The sequence below is a fragment of the Ananas comosus genome, unplaced genomic scaffold (assembly GCF_001540865.1).
Source record: "Ananas comosus cultivar F153 unplaced genomic scaffold, ASM154086v1, whole genome shotgun sequence".
Lineage (NCBI taxonomy): Eukaryota > Viridiplantae > Streptophyta > Magnoliopsida > Poales > Bromeliaceae > Ananas > Ananas comosus.
This window is the reverse complement of record NW_017891188.1, coordinates 3,244-23,201: the sequence shown is the minus strand read 5'-3', so window position 1 is coordinate 23,201 and position 19,958 is coordinate 3,244. Positions and strand designations below refer to the sequence as shown.

At 37.7% G+C, this 19,958-nt stretch overlaps 3 protein-coding genes across 4 annotated transcripts; all 3 read left to right on the top strand.

Moving 5' to 3' along the window:
• The first annotated feature begins 1,623 nt into the window (after nt 1-1,623).
• Nucleotides 1,624-4,717, top strand: LOC109704727 (putative pentatricopeptide repeat-containing protein At3g47840). The gene is made up of 3 exons (XM_020225500.1): nt 1,624-4,075; nt 4,168-4,274; nt 4,599-4,717. The coding sequence occupies exon 1, from the start codon at nt 1,752-1,754 to the stop codon at nt 3,891-3,893; it is 2,142 nt and encodes a 713-aa protein (XP_020081089.1). The 5' UTR covers nt 1,624-1,751; the 3' UTR covers nt 3,894-4,075; nt 4,168-4,274; nt 4,599-4,717.
• LOC109704728 (50S ribosomal protein L31, chloroplastic-like) lies at nt 4,638-5,529 on the top strand. Of its 2 annotated transcripts, none has more exons than XM_020225501.1 (2): nt 4,638-4,799; nt 4,909-5,529. In XM_020225501.1, exons 1-2 carry the CDS (start codon nt 4,719-4,721, stop codon nt 5,239-5,241), a joined length of 414 nt encoding a protein of 137 aa, XP_020081090.1. In that variant the 5' UTR covers nt 4,638-4,718; the 3' UTR covers nt 5,242-5,529. The 2 variants fall into 2 exon arrangements, with proteins under 2 accessions (XP_020081090.1, XP_020081091.1); XM_020225502.1 differs by having other exon boundaries at nt 4,644-4,799; nt 4,912-5,529.
• Nucleotides 5,530-17,829: 12,300 nt separating this feature from the next.
• LOC109704729 (translation initiation factor IF-2) lies at nt 17,830-18,828 on the top strand. Its single transcript, XM_020225503.1, has one exon. It carries the CDS (start codon nt 17,922-17,924, stop codon nt 18,714-18,716), a length of 795 nt encoding a protein of 264 aa, XP_020081092.1. The 5' UTR covers nt 17,830-17,921; the 3' UTR covers nt 18,717-18,828.
• Nucleotides 18,829-19,958: the final 1,130 nt, after the last annotated feature.

Genomic DNA, 19,958 nt, shown 5'->3' with positions numbered 1-19,958 from the left:
GTTTTCAAATTTTAATTTATTATAATTTTTAGCTTGAACTATGAGGCACGTAATATTTTAGTCCTCAAATTTTAATTAGTTGTAATTAGCTTTCAAACCTTTTGAATTATAGCAATATTTATTTACTTGATGATGCTACAATAATTAAAATACTACATTATTTCGATATTAGTAATTTATCAATATTTATTCAAAAAAATTTGAGTTGTAGGATTTGATTAAAACAATTCAGAAAGCTTAAGGACTAAAATATCATATGCCTTATAGCACTGAGTCAGAAATTATAATTAATTAAAGTTCAAGGCCTAAAATATTACGTGCCTCGTCGTTCGAGCCAAAATATTATAACGAATTAAAATTCGTATATTAAAATGTCACATGGCTCATAGTTTCAGAGTCAAAAGTGTAATTTACTCTTTTTCTTACTCCTATTTTATAAAGACTAAACTGTAATTTGTTAGCTAAAAATATAAAACAACTGACTTCGAATTTATAACCTTGAATACTAACTATATATATCAAGTCTTTTGGCACTTACGTTAGTGGTGATCGATTTATACTTCAACAAGTAATATTTAAAAAATATATAGCTTTATTTTTTATTTTATTATATGAATTTTTTATTGAACAAAGTAGCAAAATGATGTTTTTGAAAAACACAGATTGATAAAGATTAATAAAATATTATAGTGTGCCATTACATAGTTTGCTATTTATTACTTTGCTGCTCTATATAAAAATAGATACTGAAACAAAAACAAAACCCTAATATTTTTTTAAATTACAAAATAATTAAGTAAAAAGATGCTAAACTATAAGGAACAGAATTAAAATTTATCCTCCTCCTCTTTCATAAACTCCAAGCGCAGGTTTGAATTGCAAATTTTTTAGTGGACTTTCCAAATAACAACCATATCAAGTATAATTCAAAAATATATTTTTTTAACATTGCGATGAGAGCCTCATTAAACTGGATGTATTTATATCCCCAATCAAAATAATCTCTTTTAATATTTTTCACGTGAGAAATACTAATGGTACATCTTAAAAAAGATGCATATTTTATATTCTATCCATCTAAATATAAAAAGATAGAAAGAAGTATCCCTACTAGTTATAGGTTTCGGCTACTATCCTATTAATAGGATTGGGACCATTGTCCTATTAAGTCGATTTGAATAATCAGAATTTCAAATTGATAATCGGCACCGTTGAAGTTGATCTACACAATTAGAAATGTTTAGAAACCAAATTTTGTATTATTTAAAAATTATTATCAAGTTCATCTTAAGAGTTGAAGAATGAACGATCATAAATGAATAACCTTCTTAAAATAGAGGTTAGACTTTCTCAGTTTGTAATCAGAGTTATCAAACATTATCTAAATAGCATAAAGAATTTTCTATCAAAAATTCAAATAATTTGGATTGCTCTACACCGTTAAACAAGCAAACGGCTCATATAGACCGTCAAAAATTGTCGATTTTACGACACTTTGATCACCGTATAAACCATTATCAAAATTTATGAAATTTAATTTCTAGATATTTCAAGTACTCTAGATCAACTTCAACGGCTCCGATCATCGATTCGGAATCTCGATCATCAAGAACAACTTGATAGGATAAGTCCTCCTATCCTATTAATAGGATAGTAGCTTAGCCCTAGTTATTTAGATGGATAGAATGTTGGACACACTATAAAAAAAAATACGCAAGAAGCGTTTACCTTTCCACATTTAAACAAACCCAATGCGCGCACTCTCACCCTCTCCGGCTCACCTCCAAACGCTCCGGTTCGCCCGGCCCATCTCAACCGGACCGGTCCCAACCGGCCCACCACCTTTCCCCTACGAGGCCAACACCCGGCTCAAACGCTTGGTGGAATCCGACTGCCTGAATGAAGCACGCCACCTGTTCGACGAAATGCCCCACAGAGACGAGGTCTCCTACACCACCATCATCTCCGGCTACGTCCGCGCCTCCGACCCCCTCGGCGCCCTCTCCCTCTTCTCCCGCATGCGCTCCCGCGACCCCGCGCTCGCCCCCGACGACCCCTTCGTCCTCAGCCTCGCCTTCAAGGCCTGCGCCTCCGACCCCTCCCTCCTCCCCCACGCCGCCGCACTCCACGCCTTCGCCCTTAAAACCTTAGCCTTTCGCTCCGTCTTCGTCGCCACCGCGCTTGTAGATGCGTACTCTAAGGTGGGCTCTGCGGCCCTAGCTCTCCAGGTTTTCGACGAAATGCCCCTTAAGAACGTGGTCTCCTGGACCGCCCTTATATCCACCCTCGTCCGCGCCGGGCGGTGCCGCGACGCGCTGCGCTGCTTCGCCGACATGCGCGCGGCGGGCGTGCAGTGCGACTCCCACACGTACGCGGTGGCCCTCAAGGCGTGCGCCGACGCGGGGATGCTCGCGCGCGGCCGCGAGGTCCACGCGCGCGCGGCCGTGCTCGGCCTCGACGCCACCCCGTTCGTCGCCAACACCCTCGCCGCCATGTACGCGCGGTGCGGCCACCTCGACCTCGGCCTCGCCGTGCTGGGCCGCATGCGGTCGCGCGACGTGGTCGCGTGGACGACCATCATCGCGTCCTACGCCCAGACGGGGCGCGAGGGCGACGCCCTCGCGGCGTTCGCCCGCATGCGCGAGCGCTCCTCGGGCGTGGTTGCCCCCAACGAGTACACGTACGCGGCGGTGCTCGCCGCGTGCGCGGGGCTGGGGCTCACGGGCGCGGGGGAGCAGGTGCACGCGCACGCGGCCCGGCGGGGGTTCGCGGGCGCGCGGTCGGTGGCCAACGCCCTCGTCACGCTCTACGCGCGCGCGGGGCGCCTCGCCGCCGCCGACGCCGCGTTCCGCGAGGCGGACGCCAAGGACGTCGTCTCGTGGAGCGCCATCATCTCCGGGTACGCTCAGGATGGCCGCGCCGAGGAGGCCTTCGCCCTGCTCGCCGAGATGCGGCGCTGCGACGGCGCCGCCGCGCGCCCCAACGAGTTCACGCTCGCGAGCCTCCTCAGCGCGTGCGGGGGCGCAGCCGCGCTCGAGGCCGGGCGCCAGCTCCACGCCCTTGCGATTGCAACGGGGCTCGGAGGCGACGCGATGGTCGCGAGCTCGCTCATCGACATGTACGTGAAAAGCGGTAGCTTAGGGGACGCCAAAGCGGTATTCTACGAATCCCGCCGCGACGACGTTGTTTCGTGGACGGCCATGCTTGGCGGGTACGCGGAGCACGGCCGTAGCGAGGAAGCCCTTGAACTGTTCGATAAAATGCGGCATATTGGTTTAAAGCCGGATAGGGTGGCGTTCATCGGAGTGCTCGCCGCGTGTTGCCACGCGGGAAAGGTGGAGCTTGGGTTAAAGTACTTTGAGGCAATGAGGGAGGAATACGGATTGGAGCCTACAAAGGAACACTACGGATGCGTTGTGGACCTACTCGGCCGGGCGGGGCGAATACAAGAGGCGGAGAAGGTGATCGAAGAAATGCCTGAGAGGGAGAGGGACGGAGTGGTGTGGACGGCATTGCTAAGGGCGTGTGCGGCGAGAGGAGAGGAGGAGGTGGGGAAGAGAGCGGCAGAGAGGGTGATAGAGGCAGAGCCGTGGGGCGCGGGGCCCCACGTGGCAATGGCGAATATCTATGCGGGGAAAGGGCGGTGGGGCGAGGCGGCGGAGGAGAGAAAGAGGATGAGGGAGAAGGGGGTTAAGAAGGGCGCGGGGTGGTCTTCGGTGGCGGTAGGAGGGAAAGAAAGAGGGGTAGGGGTGTTCGTGGCCGCGGACCGAACGCATCCGAGAGGAGAGGAGATTTATGGGATGCTAGGATTGGTGGACTACGGGGCTCGGACGGCGGGCTCTATGCCGGAATTAAACTCGGAAACTGATGAAGAATTGGCGGCTAACGGCTAGTCGTATTGTAAAGATTGTTAGCTTCGCTTGCAGAATACCTTCTTTGATTGAAGAACTCAAATGTTCGGCAAATAAGATGCCTCGAGCTTTTGGTGTGATTGGAAGTTTGAACTGCAGTTGTGATTCTTCTGATTCTGCTACAGCACAAAAGCTATTGAAGAGTAGATTCCTGTTGGATTAAGGTAATGTCTACTGTTTCGAAATGTAATACCTTAACGTTTATGTGGCTGTAGATATTGCAAGTGCATTATTAACTGAAGTAAATTTTGACTAGGTATATATCAAGCGGGGTTAGGGAGAGCAACTTAAAGTGTTCGTTCCACTGAACATAGGCGCAATGAAAGTTATAGAAGTGATGCGTAATAAGATGAGGTGACTTTGGTAAGTCTTGCGATGATGAACGGTATTAATTATTTGTGCATTCAAAATTGGGTATAAAACTTAGCACTTTTTTCATCAAAGACAAGCTTTTTGGTATGAATCTTTTCGCATTTATTTATTTTTAAAATATTAAATCTAGAGAGACTATTTAAATAAATAATAACAATGGTACGTGTTTTTTTTATCCAATTTTTTAAGCTATTATTATCATAGTTTTATATTTTATTGTTAAAAAAAATTGTCTAAATTTTTTAAGCATTTCTAAAATCCAATTAGAGCCAACCCGATTATAGCCCTGCCCATTTTGCACCCAATGTCGCTCAGGGGCATTTCCGTCACTCGACAAAACAGCCCATTATTTCCTGGCTCGGACGAGAGAGGATGCGATAAGCCCCCAGGAAAGAAGAGCAAGAAGAAGGAGAGAAAAGATTAACCAAAAAAAACATGGCTCTCTTCCTGAAAACCCCCTTCATTCCCACCACCTCCACCGCCACCAGGAGTCCCAGGAAGCTCATCCCATCCCAGGTAACCAATATATCTAAATTCTAGAATTATCGGGTGTCGATTTTTAATCTATAATAAGTTGTTACAAATTGAAAATTCTTCCATATTAAATTTATTTGAAAACAAACAGCAGCAGCAGCAGTGGGGGCGGTGGGAGTGTCGGAAGAAGGGCGGGGTGCATCCGGAGTTCTACGAGGACGCGCGGGTGTACTGCAACGGGGAGCTGGTGATGACGACGGGCGGGACGCAGCGGGAGTACACGGTGGACGTGTGGTCCGGCAACCACCCCTTCTACCTGGGCAGCCGCTCCGCCCTCCTCGCCGACGCCGACCAGGTCGACAAGTTCCGCAAGCGCTACGGCCAGCTCTCCTCCCTCATGGAGATCCCCGTCCTCCGCCACGGCGAGATCGTCCTCCCCCAGCGCAAGAAGTCCTCCAAGGGCAAGGGCGGCGCCAAGAAGTAACCATTTCAACCCCCTCCAATTCTATTCTCCAATTCTAAAACTATGAACCTGCTCACCTTCATCATTGTCGTCATCATCATCATCATCATTTGTGAGAAACCTACATTTTGTTGCCTTCTTTTATGTTGAAGTTACAACCGCGAGAACGGGCAAGAGGTGATTCAAACACTCCCGCTCTTTCTTATAGTATGATTAATCACTTTTATCCATACATGAATTGTTGTTGTTGTTGTTGTTGTTGTTGTTGTTGTTACTACGAGGAATGCCTTGTTGCTCTTGATTGCGAGTCCATGATTGTGGACATCAGTGTTAGCTTCAAAATGGTTCCTTTTCTCTTAGTTTACGAGGGCACGGGCGGCAAGAAGTGAACCCAACACTCCCACTACATCTTAATGCATGATTCCGCATGATTCCTCTTCCTTATATGTTGATTTACCAAATTTAGGAACGTGGTTGTTCTTGTGAGGATTGTTTTGTTGCTCTTACTTGCGAGCTCACAGCTATGGTACTGTCCATTACGTTGGTGAATGCCGGCGTTTGCTCTGAAATGGTTATTTTAAAGTAATTTTATTCAAACGCCCGTTGTTCCTATTTGTCGTTAAACGGATGAATTTAGGGTAAAAAGATCTTATGAGGACTGTTTTGTTGTTCCTGCTTGTGGGTTCATGATTTTGCTGTCGTATTCTTTCACGGCGATTAAATTAGACTGATTGATTTATAGTTGGCGCTGCAATTGCTAGTGTATGGCTTGTGATGTAGAGTTTCCTATGTATAAAATTTTCTTTCTGTAACTTTCGCTCCTATTTCTGCTAGAAGTTGAATCGATTTTCGTACTTTGAACTGCCAATTCGCAGAATTTGTAACAGATAGTTTCAGTATCAATACACATCAACATTCTAGGTGCCTATGTTTAGTACTATAAAAAGCTAGTAGTATGGTGAGGAAACTCCAGCTGCAGTAAGTTCCTTTGTTGATTTGTCTGTGTGTAAGTTGCATTAGTTAGAATTAGCAACTCTAGAAGATCTGGATTAGCGTGATGTAGGAAGTATATTCCTATTTGTGTTGTTGTAATTAACAACATAGTGAATTTTGGATCTTCTGTAACCTAAAAAAAGGTACATGAAGTATATTGGTTTGCAATCCTATTATATGTATGCATATGTTTCTGTCTCAGTTATAAGTTTTATTTGATATTAACGAAACTCTTTTGCTTCCTCTCTTCGGTTTGGCTATTCTGTTGATGGAACTAAGAGAGAATTTAGAAGATTCTTGTTCTAGGATGCTGTCGGTAGTGTTGTTTTAATTGATTGCTTTGTCGTGAGATCTTGAACAGCCATGAGCACAAAAACTGATCTCAAAAAATCAGAAAAGGATTGTCAACTTTTGCTAATGGCCGAGCAAGATCTCATGAGATGACTTTAAATTAGGAACTGAAATGGCTCAAACTTCATTGAGAGTTGAAGGAAAACTAACATTTAACTTGGGTTTTGATTAGCTTTCAATTTGAGTCATACAAGTCAGGGGAAAAGAAAGGGCACAAAAATTTCCTTTGGCTGAGTGAACAATTCTGCTGTTAACCTTCATGTGCAAATAAAAGGGTGGATATCTTCCTGCTTATGTATCTCTACTAGTTGTTCACTTCATTGCAGTTTGGCGTTGCAGGACTTCAACTGAATCAATTGAGATGAAGTGAATGTTTAGGGAGTATAATGAAATTTACTTTTTGGTTTACTTGAAAGATCACACCAAACATTGAGATCCCATGGATCAGGTGCTGGGTTCGACTTAAAATAGTGTTTGGTTGTGAACAGCAACTGTGGTCTAAATCTAGTCTGATCTGTGTAGGTATGGATGGACTAAGGTCGTGGTGCCTGACAGGAGCTACTGTAAAAGTATTGTTTGAGAATACAGTAAAAGATCTTTTGCTGAACTTCTGTTGGTTGCTTTGGATGGTGAGAAAAGCATAAAACTTCAAACCAGAGCTTCTATACATGAGGCTTAAAAACTTTGTCTGGCTTTTTGCCTACAAGCAAGGATTTAAACGTCTATCGATATGGATCATATTTGTTGTACCATATCGTGCCAACAAAATATCGACACGATACATTTCTGTGCCGATGGCACAGCTCAAAATACTCTATTTTTTAAATTAGTAGATAATTTTTTCAATAAAATTCAAAAGATTTGATAAAAAAAATATATAATAAACTGTTAGAATATTTTGTTGCTAAAAAAAATAAAAATTTCATACTATTATGTGTCGGCATATGAATTTTGTGACTGGCACGCATCGGCACGGTCTGGCACGTATCAGCACGGTCGGGCACGCACTGTGCCGGCAAGCTTCCGGTATGACATCATGCCATAGCACTTAAATCCTTGCCTAAAGGTATATTTGTTTTACCGAAAATAGAAAGGGATGAAGTAATTCTCAATCATAAATGCTCACTTTCATTGTTTGGACCAGCAAGCTTCCGGTATGACATCATGCCATAGCACTTAAATCCTTGCCTAAAGGTATATTTGTTTTACCGAAAATAGAAAGGGATGAAGTAATTCTCAATCATAAATGCTCACTTTCATTGTTTGGACCACCGTAACTTCTCATTCGGCCGAAACTCAAACTCTCCGAAATATCATAATTGCTTTCAACCCATCCTAACCTTAAGCCAATTAAGAAAAAATAATAATAATAATAATAATAATTTATCTATCATACCTTTATTTTCTATATTATTTATTTTCTGTCAAACAAACAGCAAAACTAAAAAGACTTCCGTTCCACAACAACACAAACAACAGTATTTTTTTTTTTTTTATCGAACTCTAGTTCACCCGAAAGTCTACTTTAATCAGAATTTCACCTTCGGTAAAACAAATATGAAATGTGTCATAAATAGACGTTTGACTTCTTGTTTTTGCAAAATGGGTAAGCTGTTTTAGAGGCTCTCTATCGATGCTCAGGCCCAGTTGTTTTGGATCAAATGGCCTTTTCGGCCCATTGATATGTTTATAGGCCCACTTCGAACCAAAGATTTATTATTTGTTCTGTCACATCAAGTTTTTTTAATTTTATTAAAAATTTAAATAATTTTTGTGAATCTTAAAATGAAAGGTGTATGATCTACATCACCCTCCTTTTGGGGTGTACAAGTAGAATTTCTTCTCATTTAAGCATTTAATAGTTCATCTTTGTAAATCATAACTTTCTTAAGGGTCCATTTGATACTAAAAGTTGTCTAACACTACCGAGCGAAAATGGTTCTGACCTTAAAAACTATACTTTAACTAACTCATTGTGATATTTATAATATTATTATAATATTATTTGCGAAAATGAACAGACTAGCCGCAATTGCCATAACATATCTTACTATTTCTTTTCACAAAAAAATAAAAATATAAATATAAATTAAATCTTACTAATCTTACTATTGGGCATAATTGAGTGTGCCTCCTAATTCGAGACAGTGAAGGACCACGGACGCATACGGATGTACAAGCAGTTATTTCAATATAATCATTGTTATGTAACAATTTTTTGTCATTTTATCAAAATAACTAAAAAAAAAAAAAGTTTTGGAGCCGCATATATAGCATGATAATTGTCATGTAACAATGCCAATTTTCAGAAGTAGATGCGAATATAATCAAGGCGTTGAGAATTACATTATACTAAGAGATACAGTCACGAGATTAGAAACTCCGCACACTATTCGAAACTCATCTACTCTTTTGGAATGGACGTAGACGCGTAATATCATTCTTTTAAAAAAAGATTTCGTAAAGCAAATGAATGATGATGGAGAATTTGAATGATCGAATCGCGCCGTTTAGAAACTTTAGCAAACTCAGATTCTCCCAACATCAGTTTTTTTTTTTTTTTTTTTTTTTTTTTTTTTTTTTTTTTTTTCAGGTCACTAATCGTTAGGTCGGTTATTAGACACTCTTCTATACAGGGCTATAAATCTACAATTCCAAATCGCGCTTTAAGCATAATAAATAGGATGCACTTTTTCAAGCACTATCCTTTAACATATGACCCACCTCGAATCATAACACTTCTATAAACATTGATGTAGTGGATTGCTTCTCCTAAATAAACAAGCATAAAGTTCCTAAATAATAAGCAAGCATAAAGCCAAAATCCAGGGCTATATTCATCCTTATAGAAAAAGAAAAAAACCAACCAAAATCCCACCTTTCCCTTCATCTCCAAACCCAACTTGTTTTGCAGTTGATTAATATAATTTTGATGCATGACAAAGTTTTAATTTGTCGAAACCACACTCGACAAACATATTAAACGCGGGTTCGGTTGAAATCAACTCCTTACAAGCTCATTTTTTATTGATCAATATGCTTTTCTTATAAACTGATTAACCGAACAGTTGGAGCAATAAATTTGATTGAACTATTTGGTTTATACTTTATAGTGATTCGTTTTTAAGAATGTTGTTGAGCACAAAATAGATATGAAATTTTCGCTATATGGGCAAAATAAGTTTAAGCTTTTGTTTATTAACATGAAGTTTTTCTCCATTTCAATTGTTCTCATTCTAAGAATACTAATAAAGTTACATATATATATATATATATAAGAAAGAAAATGAGATAAATTTCAAAAAAAAAAAAAATCCTTTTCACTTTACCCTTCTAAAAAAAATACAAATAGCTATATTTAACCCCTTTAACATTTAGACAATCATCTCTTAACCCCCTTCAATCACATTTCTTTGTTCAGATACACTTAGATATCCTTTTAACTAGGATCCTAAACGTACATTAAACTCTTGTTATCGTAAAAAAGGTCGTATTTTAAGGCTTTCTAATTTCCAAAAAAGGTCGTATCGTGAAAAAGGTCGTAAAAAAGGTCGTATTTTAACGCGACTAAAAGAGGGTTTACTTCGAATTGCCTTAATCTGAGTATCGAGTGTTAATACAAGACCAAGCATCTGAGTATCGAGTGTTAATACAAGACCAAGCACGAATGGAGGCGCAAATGGAGCGAATTTTTTACGTGTTCTCTTACATATAGTAGTTCCTAATGCTTGATTTAACAAAGTTGGAGTGGTGAAAGAACCACTATCCATGGCAAGATTCTTCTAGCAAGTGGTTGGCAAATTATATTAAAGTGATGTTGCTTCTGGAATCTGATTCTCTTTTGTTTAATGAAATTTGAAGGTACATATACCTTTCCTATTTGAATTGTTAACAACAAATAGGTGAGGTGTTATTAGAAGAATAACACTTATAATATATAATAGAATGGATAAGATAGAATAAGGTATTGATTTATCATTACATGTGTAATGAAGAGTAGGCACAAGCAAGAACAATTAAAAAGTTATCTAGCTTGTAATTTAATTCATTGGAATGATCTTATCCTAATTACATAGATGTGGCATCTTATTTCTTGTAGCATATTTCTTTTGGATATTTACTATCCAAAGCAATTTGAATAAAACCATGGATAAGGTAGAAGCTAATAGTAGTGGCCTAAGGTTTATTCTTTTGGATATCATGGGGGGTATATTAGGTAGGATTATTTAAAATTTTCTGGAGTGTTTTTTTTTTTTTTCTGAATGATTTGGTGAAGTTATATGTTAAGAAAAGAAAGAGATGCTGTGTAAGCAAATTAAAGCTTTTTACTGCAAGAAAACAACTAATTTGGTCTGTAAGCCTTAAATTAAACAGGTCCATCGCAACACTTGCGCTTCGTGTGTCTATAGAATCTTTTGTAAGATAACTTTAATGATCAATTTGGATTTTGATAAAAACTTTTGCAAAAGCGTCAGCCAAACAAAATTATGCAAATTTTCTGTTAACTTTTTTTTTCGACGTAATCTTAGCATGCAAATTCTGTGCTTTTGATGATATATTATTTCGATTAAGTTAACTCGAGTTTAAACAAATAAATGGCAATTTGCTAAAATATAAGAAGACCAAGTAGATTATGCAATGTTAGGAGACCTAGATTTGAATCCTGCTCCTTAAATATGGAAATGAATCTGCATCTACATCACACAAAAAAAAGGTTTAATATTTATTTTTATAATGTTTTTTTTATAACTATGATAAAAGATTCTCTGAACCCTACATAGGTTTCCAGCTGCTAAGGTGCAGACTAGCTACACATATATATTGCAGAAACTTGAACTGCAGCTCATGTGAAGATAAACAATTAGTTCCAAAAAAATAACACAAATTAAAATAAAAGAAATAAATGTGAAATAAAGTATCATTATTTCACAAAACTCTGTTTAATCTATACCATTCACTTGGCACAGCTTTACTCTCAGGAAAAAAAATATATATTATAATATCCACTTCTCCAAACACTTAATAAAAACCAATCAATCCCTAATAATCACTTTATAAGTGGATCTAATGATGATTGAAACCAAGAAAATTGAGTGCAATAAATGATGACCAAATGGCCTTCAAAGTCATTACCTAACCTAACTTTTGAAAAATAATTGCTTCTCTTTTTTATCCCCTTTTTATTAAAAATATTGTTTCTTTTTTCTCACAAGTGAGTGCCAAAATTTTTCTTTTTACTCGAATTGTATTTAAAATCCCATGTAGTGCTTGGGTTAGTAGCCTCGAGTTCCGATCCCCTCAACTTCATTGCTAGTATTATTATATTGTTAAAAAGAACAAGGAAAAAAAAAAAAAAAAAAANGTGAAAAAAAAAAAAAAAAAAAAAAAAAAAAAAAAAGGGTGTATGGAGACCCTAAAATTAATATTTTGAAATGGTCCATCAAATTTATCATCTTTAATTTTTTACTTTCATTAATTTAAATTATTTAGTCATAAGTTGAGAATTCACTGAGTTCAATAATAGTTGCTTTACATTTAATAACTCTAATTATTATTTCCACAAACACAAAGATTTTTAATTTATTTTGTATCCCATGTGTTTTCATGTAACTATTAAAGAACTGTTATATAGGATTAGAATATATAGTTCTAAACTCGAATTGTACTAAACTTTTAGTCGAAGAATAATTGCATCTACACATATAAAGTAACCGATTAACTATGTTTGTAAGATATTCGTGAAACTGTTTACCAACATAATACAGGTTAATTGTAACATTTGTCCCTAAAAGTTGAGGATGTGATAGCAAAAAACAAAAAACAGTTAAGAAATCTGTGGCAATTAATTCCGAAGGTTGAGAAAAAAAAAATTGAGATCTAAAATTTTATATATATATATATATATATATATATATATATATATATATATATGGTGAAGGTTGGATTAATCTTATTACTTTCTAAGGGTAAACTTCAAATACCATCTTTGTGATTTCGCACTTTTTAACTTTAGTATCATGTGGTTTAAACTGTATAAATTTAGTACCCTGTGGTTTTGTTTTTTTTCTTTTCGTCAGTCCCTCCGTTAACTTTTTGTTAAATCATATACAAAAATTTCATATACCCTATCTATAATTTATCGAATATTCACTTTAGTATGTTTTAGTTTTAACTTTGTCACTAATTTAACGAAAAAAATTAATGAAAGAGATAACAAAAAGAGAAAAATAAAATTATAGGGTATAAAAGTGATACATTTTAAATTACAGAATATTAAAATGAGAAAGTGTAAAATCACATGAGTGGTATTTAAAGTTTTTTTTGTTTTTTAAGAATAGTTTTCACTTGAATGGTCTCACTGCACCTTTTTTTTTTTCGATTTAAATGATGTCTCACTACACTTCATTATTATTATTATTATTATTATTATTATTATTGTATAATCTCATCAAAGTACTTTGGAATTTATTTAGCATAGCAAGTGGCCACTTCCTTACACGTTACCTGCTCCAATTGGGTACAAAGTCAAATGTTTGACTTGTCTCATCACAGTAAACAAGTCCCAACGAGTGCACACGTGTGCCCTCCTGGCACGTGCATGTATCATCAAATCTCCCTCGAGACCAACATATACAAAATAATAAATAATAAAATATAAATCACCAGTCCCACAAATACAAATGCATAGTTATATTTGTAAGTGTGTCGAATTTGAGTATAAAACACTAAAAATTAATAGCAGGATCCAAATATTCCAACCTGAAGGAAACATGCATGTCCAGTAGGATGTGATTAATAATATTTCATATTTTGAGCCAAAGTTTTAATTTCATGGCCATTTTTCCCATCCAAATATTAATGTGGAAGAGTGGATGAATTTGAACTCAGAGTTTTGTTCTTTAATATTATTAAAAATAGTTGTTTATTATCTAAAAATTTAAACTATTAAAGAATAATATTTATATATTATATTCAAGAATATACTATAAAATACAAAGAAATGCTATTTGTACATCAAAAAAAGAGTGTAAATTTTACATCATTTTTATTTAAGAGCCAATTTTTTTATACGAGTATTATCATTTTTTTTAACATTTAAAATTTAAAAAAGTTGTCTAAATTCGTGGATATATAGGTTGAAGATTTATACCTAGCTTCGGAGTGTATAAGTAGTATTTTTTGAAACATAAATCTTTTTTTTTTTGAAAAATAATAAAGTTGCACAAATAGCAACAAGTTAATTAAGATATTAATTCTGCAATGACTAAATTACACTTTTGATCTCTCAAATCATATGGCGTATGACACTTTAGTACTCAAAACTTTAATTTATTATAATTTTTTGCTCAAATTTTTGAGATTGTTACGATTCAATTTCACGGTCTAATTCAGTTGATTGAACAGTGAGGTACACTGGTACGACAATGGCGTGAAAGTGTTGTGGCCAATAAAGTGGCAATGACTAAGAAAACACTTCATGGCCACATCTACGGAGCACCATCGTTCAATAACTAAATTGGACTATATTACCAATTTACAGCAATATAAAAATATCAAGTCAAAAAAATATACCAAATCAAAATTTAACGCCTCATAGTTTGAGGGCCGAAACTGTAATTTAGAGCCCATTGGACATTGAAGGTTTTCTATCAATCCAAAACGAGTCGGAGAAAGAGTTTCAGTGAGTCTAAAGTAAAACAGTCTATGGAAACAAAAATGTAATATTTTTTTTCTTTTTTTTGAGAGATAGATAGCACGCTATCCGTTTTATTTATTTTATTTAGAAATAAACTTAGTTGAAAATTTGAATCGACTAGGATTTGAACTTGGGTCTCGAGTACCAACCATCAAGCTCTTTGCTATTTGCTCTAGGGACGGTCAGTAAAATATAATACTTTTCTATCATACTTTTTTACAATGCTAATGATTTTGATCTGCATTCCAAAAGTAGCATCTCATAGTTCTCGGTACCAAGTAGGTCCTAGACTGTGGCCTTCTATACAGCTGCTACAACCACATCATCTTTGCCCCGAGCCAATTAAATCTATCCTATTGAGAGAAGAGTATAGTACAATTCTTTTAAAAAAGAGAAATCATGATGTGATTGTTGAACCCTAAAAAAATTTAATTGATTAGAAACATAGATGACGTGATGTGACTGTCGCATTTTAAACCATTTTAAACCTTTTCGTTGTCTGGAGTAGGGCTGGCAATTCAACTCCCTGTTCAGGAGCCACCTTGTGTTCAGCTCGATATTACTTGAATATATATTATAAATTTTTACTATTTTGATTTTAGGTCAATCCAAATGTAAGAAGACTTATATTTTGTGTATTTCAATTGTTAAATTAAATTCTAATTTTCCTTCAATTTTTCATCTAGTAGCATAACTAACAATCTAATCTACTGACCGACTGTCCCTAGAGCAAGTAACAAAGGGCTTAGTGGTTGGTACCCGAAATTCCAAGTTCGAATCTTAGTTGATTCACATTTCCAGCTAAATTTATTTCTAAATAAAATAAACGAAACGGATAGCGTATTATCTATCTCTCAAAAAAAATAATAATAATAATTTAATCTACTGCTTGATAGTTTAACGAGCGAACTCGTATTCGGCGTGTTTAATAAAATGAGCGAACACGAACCGGTCCCAGCTCGTACAAGTTCGGCCAGTTGACACCCGATAATATAGTAAATGAGCGAACACGAACGAACAGATCCCAGCTAGCTCGCTAAAGTTCGGCCAGTTGATACAGCGTAGGCCCCGATAATATCTTCGCTCGTTATCTTCTTCTAACAGCGCGTCGCTCAAGTTCGGCCAGTTGACACAGCGTAGGCCCCGATAATATCTTCCAAGTTCTAACAGCGCGTCAAGGCCGATCTGGACCGTTGGATGTCTACACCTAACCCCACACCACCCCCACGTGATCTGGGCCGTACAAATCAAAGGGTCGGGTCAGACCACACGCGATCAGGTTCCCGCGCTCTTTGAAGGGGAAAAGAGTGGGGGCTCGGACCCGGGCCGTCCATCATCCTCCAACAATCCACCTGCACGTGGCCACCGTACGATCACGCCGTGGATACGCCTCGGATGAGATGACACCTTCCCGTTTTTGGCAAGTTTTTTCCAAACTACGGTTTAGTTTGTCATCACGCAGTGCCCGCAGTCCCCAACGCAAACGGCAAAAAATTTAATAATTATATTTTTTTAAAAAAAATAAATAAAGCGGAAGCGAATAAAAAAAATAAAGGATAACTTCAAAAACACCCCCTATGATTTCCACCTTTCTCACTTTAGTACCATGTGGTTTAAATTGTATCAATTTGCCATCCTGTGGTTTCGTTTTTCTCTTTTTTTATTAATTTTATTATTTTTTTTCTCAAATTAGTAACAAAATTAAAATTAAAGGGTACTAAAGTAAATATTCGGTAAATCTAGATGGATATCTGAAATTTTTTTTGCATATAATTTAACGAAATATTAAGAAAAAAACTATAGAAAAAATAAAAATAAAACCACAAGGGGGCAAATTGATACACTTTAAACCACAGGGTACTAAAGTGAGAAAGTTAGAAACCACAGGAAGGGTTTTTAAAGTTTTCCCAAAAAATAATAATCGGGTGTTTGGTTTTTATTCGTTCAATTTGTAGGAAAAATAGTTTCGGTGAAGAAGCCTTTTCCAAATTTCATGAGAAGATTGTAAAAAGATTTTCGAATTTTTTTCAAAAAATAAAAACTGTAGAAAAAAAAAATATTCCTTATAAAAATGTTTTTCTCGAAAAATAATTTTTCAACGTATCATTTTTATGCTATAAAAAATTCAAAAAGATTGAAAATATTTTCATTCTTTCCTTATCTTAACAATATAAAATTGTGATTGTACCATATAGGACAAATCTTTAAGTCAAGTCAATGTGAAGCAACTAGATTTTGAATGTGAGACTTTAAATTACCGACCACCAAATTCTTTAACGTTAGAAATAGTTAAGAATAGTCGGTCTTAAGTCAATAATTGTTAGAGTCTTTTTAATTCAGAAAAATATCTACTGCACCTGGTGATCCACGCACCTCATCCATCGGATTCAATTTTAATAGTCAACATCTTAAAATCAAAATCTAATCCATTATATAAACTAATAAGAATCATCTGAAGGCCCTATGCGGAAAAATTTATAAGATTAAAATCATACCATAACACGTCAAGCACTCCACTGATTAACATAGAGAAAGAACTATTGTTCAATTTGTGAGAAATTAATATTCACAGTTCATGACTTTTTATATGTAGGCGTTTTGATTATTATATAACGCATTTAATTATTTATATTTTAATTTTGAGGCATACTAGGGCCATGGTATATGAGTTATAAGCTCCGCATTAAGCATGCTTCATTTTTATATTTTTAGCAAAGGTATGCAATATCTAACGGAGTGTTATTTAAAAATAAAAATTTTGATTTTTTTTAAAGAGAAAGATAGTAATTTATCTGTTTTATTTAATTTTAAAAAAAATTTAATTTAACTGTAAATGTGAAATAATTAATATCTTGATATTTTTTTTGCATATTCAATGAAGTTATTAGAGCAATTAAATCCATAACCTCTAATGGGTACTGCTAAAAACGTGGCGAGGAATATAAGAAAAGAACCATCTACGTATCCACTAAATATTGAAGTTCCATAATATTCTCTCTCCCTATAGAGCACTATATAAACCACTTCCAATATGCCTCATCCAATACTAATAAATTGTTATTATTATTATCGATATTAAAGCAGTGTTTGGTTGCGGATAAAATAAAAATTTATCGAAATTATTTTATATTTAGTTCTTTTAACTATGATCTCAATTTTTTAATAGAAACAGATTTCAACGTGATATCATTCTACTTGTCGTTCATCACGCGAATGACAAAAATTTCAAATCTATAAAAATAATAGGTAAAATATAACCTCACGTTAGGGGTTGTCTCCATCAAATTTATTTTTTGGTAGAGCTCAGGTATAGTCATTTACTTTTTCAAAAATAATTTTTTTAAAAAAATTGCATTGGGAGTGTAATGAAACGAAAATCCGTATAAACAGTGCACTTCCCTGTAAGCAGTGGTCCAAATTAGAAAGAAACAAAAAGAACCAAACCAACAGCAACAACAACAACAAAAAGAAGCAAAATTTAATTTTTTTAAAAAAATAAAAAAAACAATTTTTTTTTTTTTAAAAAAAAAAAAACCAATACACCTCCTTATAAAAGGACGAGCCACACACTCACCAGAGTTCACTTGCGTTCACTCTCTCTCCCCTCTCCCTCCTCCCTCCAAAAACCCGAAAACCTCCGATCCGATCGAAACCCTAGTAGATGGACGCGGCGAAGGCGGATCCGAAGCCCATGGTGGCGGCGGCAGCGGCGGCGAAGCGGCGACACCGCCACCGCCGCCTCCGGACGATGGCGGCGAGGCTCCTCCGCCTCGCCGAGGCGGTGGCGGCGGCGCTCCTCCTCCTCTCGTGGTCGTCGTCGTCGACGTCGACCCCGCGCATCCCCGCCGCCGCCGAGCACCTCCGCCGCCTCGGCTCCCTCCTCCTCAGCCCCCGCTTCGTCTTCCTCCTCGGCAACGCCATCGTCCTCCTCCTCTTCGCCGACTCCCGCCACCTCTCCCCACTCCCCTCCCCCTCCCCTTCCCCTTCCCCTTCCCCTTCCCCTTCCCCGTCTGCCCCAAGCTCCTCCCCCGACCCCGCCCCCGTCGCCGGAGACCTCTACCGCGAGTTCCTCGAGTCCCGCGGCTACTCCGTCCCGGCGCCGGCGCCGGCGCCGGCCCCGGAGTTCGAGGACAAGGAGGCGGTGCGGGTGGAGATGCGGCGGAGCCGGTCGGAGAGGATCGGGGGGAAGGACCGGCGGCGGCGGCGATCGCCGGAGCTCCGGCGATCCGAGACGGATCTAGGGATCCGGAGGAGGAAGGAGGAGGCGGCGCCGGCGGCGGAGGAGGAGTGGGTGCCGAGCGCGGAGGAGGCGGCGGAGTTCCGGCGCACGATCGAGGCGTTCATCGCGAAGCAAACCAACTTCCACCGCGAGGAATCCATGGCGATCGTCTCCTCCTCCTCGTCCTTCCCCCGCGCCGAGCCCACGGTAGTAGAAGCGCTTCTCCAAAAAGAATAATTTCTTTCTCAAAAAAAAAAAAGCTCTTTCGAATGAGATTTTCGTGTATTATAATCTCTCGCTGTTGTTAATGTTTGCTTTAGAGGGAGAAGAAAAAAAAAGAAAAAAAAAANTGGTTTGGAGACGATCGTACTTTTGCGTACGGAATGGACGGAAATGCCCCGCGATCACGCTGCGCGTAGAAGTAATTGATCGCTCAGATAGTCAGATCACGAGGTCAATTTCGTACTTTCAATTACTAACCTCTATTTAAACAAAAAAAAAAAGGAAATTATATCAGAAAAAGTTATTAGGAAAAGCTACTCATCAAAATCAAAAAATGGAAAAGCTGCTTTCAAATATAAAAATTTTATTTTTGTTTCTTTTTCTACAAAGCTCTTTAATTTTTCATTTAGTAATATAAAAATGATGCAATTAATGAAAGTAGAAGCGGGACGAAACAGGCGCATGCAATGAGAGGAGGGAGTGATCATGACACAAGTATTTGCAAACTTATGGTTTAATTTAAAATTTTATATTTATAAAAATAAACTTGACGAAATTTTTATTTATGAAAATAGAATATATAGAACATATACATAATCATGTATGTGACATATAAGCAGTTGAAAAAAGCGCCATAAACAGTTTATTACTTTCTGTGTTTTAATAATTGGTCAATCAATTTAGGATAAAAAAAGTGACGAACTATTTATTATATTTAAAATATATTAAATGATTTGCCGCTCTTTTGAAACCTCACTAACAGAGCGCGGACATGGTTTGCTCATATCTATATTTTACAAATCTACAAATTAAAATTTCAATAAACAATTGTTTTTAAAAAGCCCCCAAATTGTAGGCGCCAAGGCACCTCATTTTGAAGCACAAAGTAGTTTTGTGGTTAATCCCTAGGCTCGTTTTTGGTTCGGGGTTAAGGGGTGGGATAACTCCTTAACCCCAGTTTTATTTTCAAATATGATTTTAGAGGGGTGGGGTTAGCTAACCCCATCCCAAATGGACTAATCCGGGATAGCCCACTGGAGTGGGGTTAACTAATCCCAACTAACCCCACCCCACCCCACTACTTCAACCAAACAAAACACTATTTTACCCACTATCCTTATTATCCCATCTATTACAACCAAGCAATATTTTATCTATACTTGGACTAAACCTAATTTTCAACCAAACACAAAATTACTCTAATCCCACCTAACCCCAAACCGAGTTTTTGCACCAAAGTAAGAGTGTATATGATAC

What these genes read in the sequence shown, in the direction of transcription:
- LOC109704727 (XM_020225500.1), top strand. Translation starts at nt 1,752, where the DNA reads ATGCGCGCACTCTCACCCTCTCCGGCTCACCTCCAAACGCTCCGGTTC.
- LOC109704728 (XM_020225501.1), top strand. Translation starts at nt 4,719, where the DNA reads ATGGCTCTCTTCCTGAAAACCCCCTTCATTCCCACCACCTCCACCGCC. An exon ending in GGAAGCTCATCCCATCCCAG is followed by an intron (nt 4,800 to 4,908) that starts GTAACCAATATA and finishes GAAAACAAACAG; the next exon opens with CAGCAGCAGCAGTGGGGGCG.
- LOC109704729 (XM_020225503.1), top strand. Translation starts at nt 17,922, where the DNA reads ATGGACGCGGCGAAGGCGGATCCGAAGCCCATGGTGGCGGCGGCAGCG.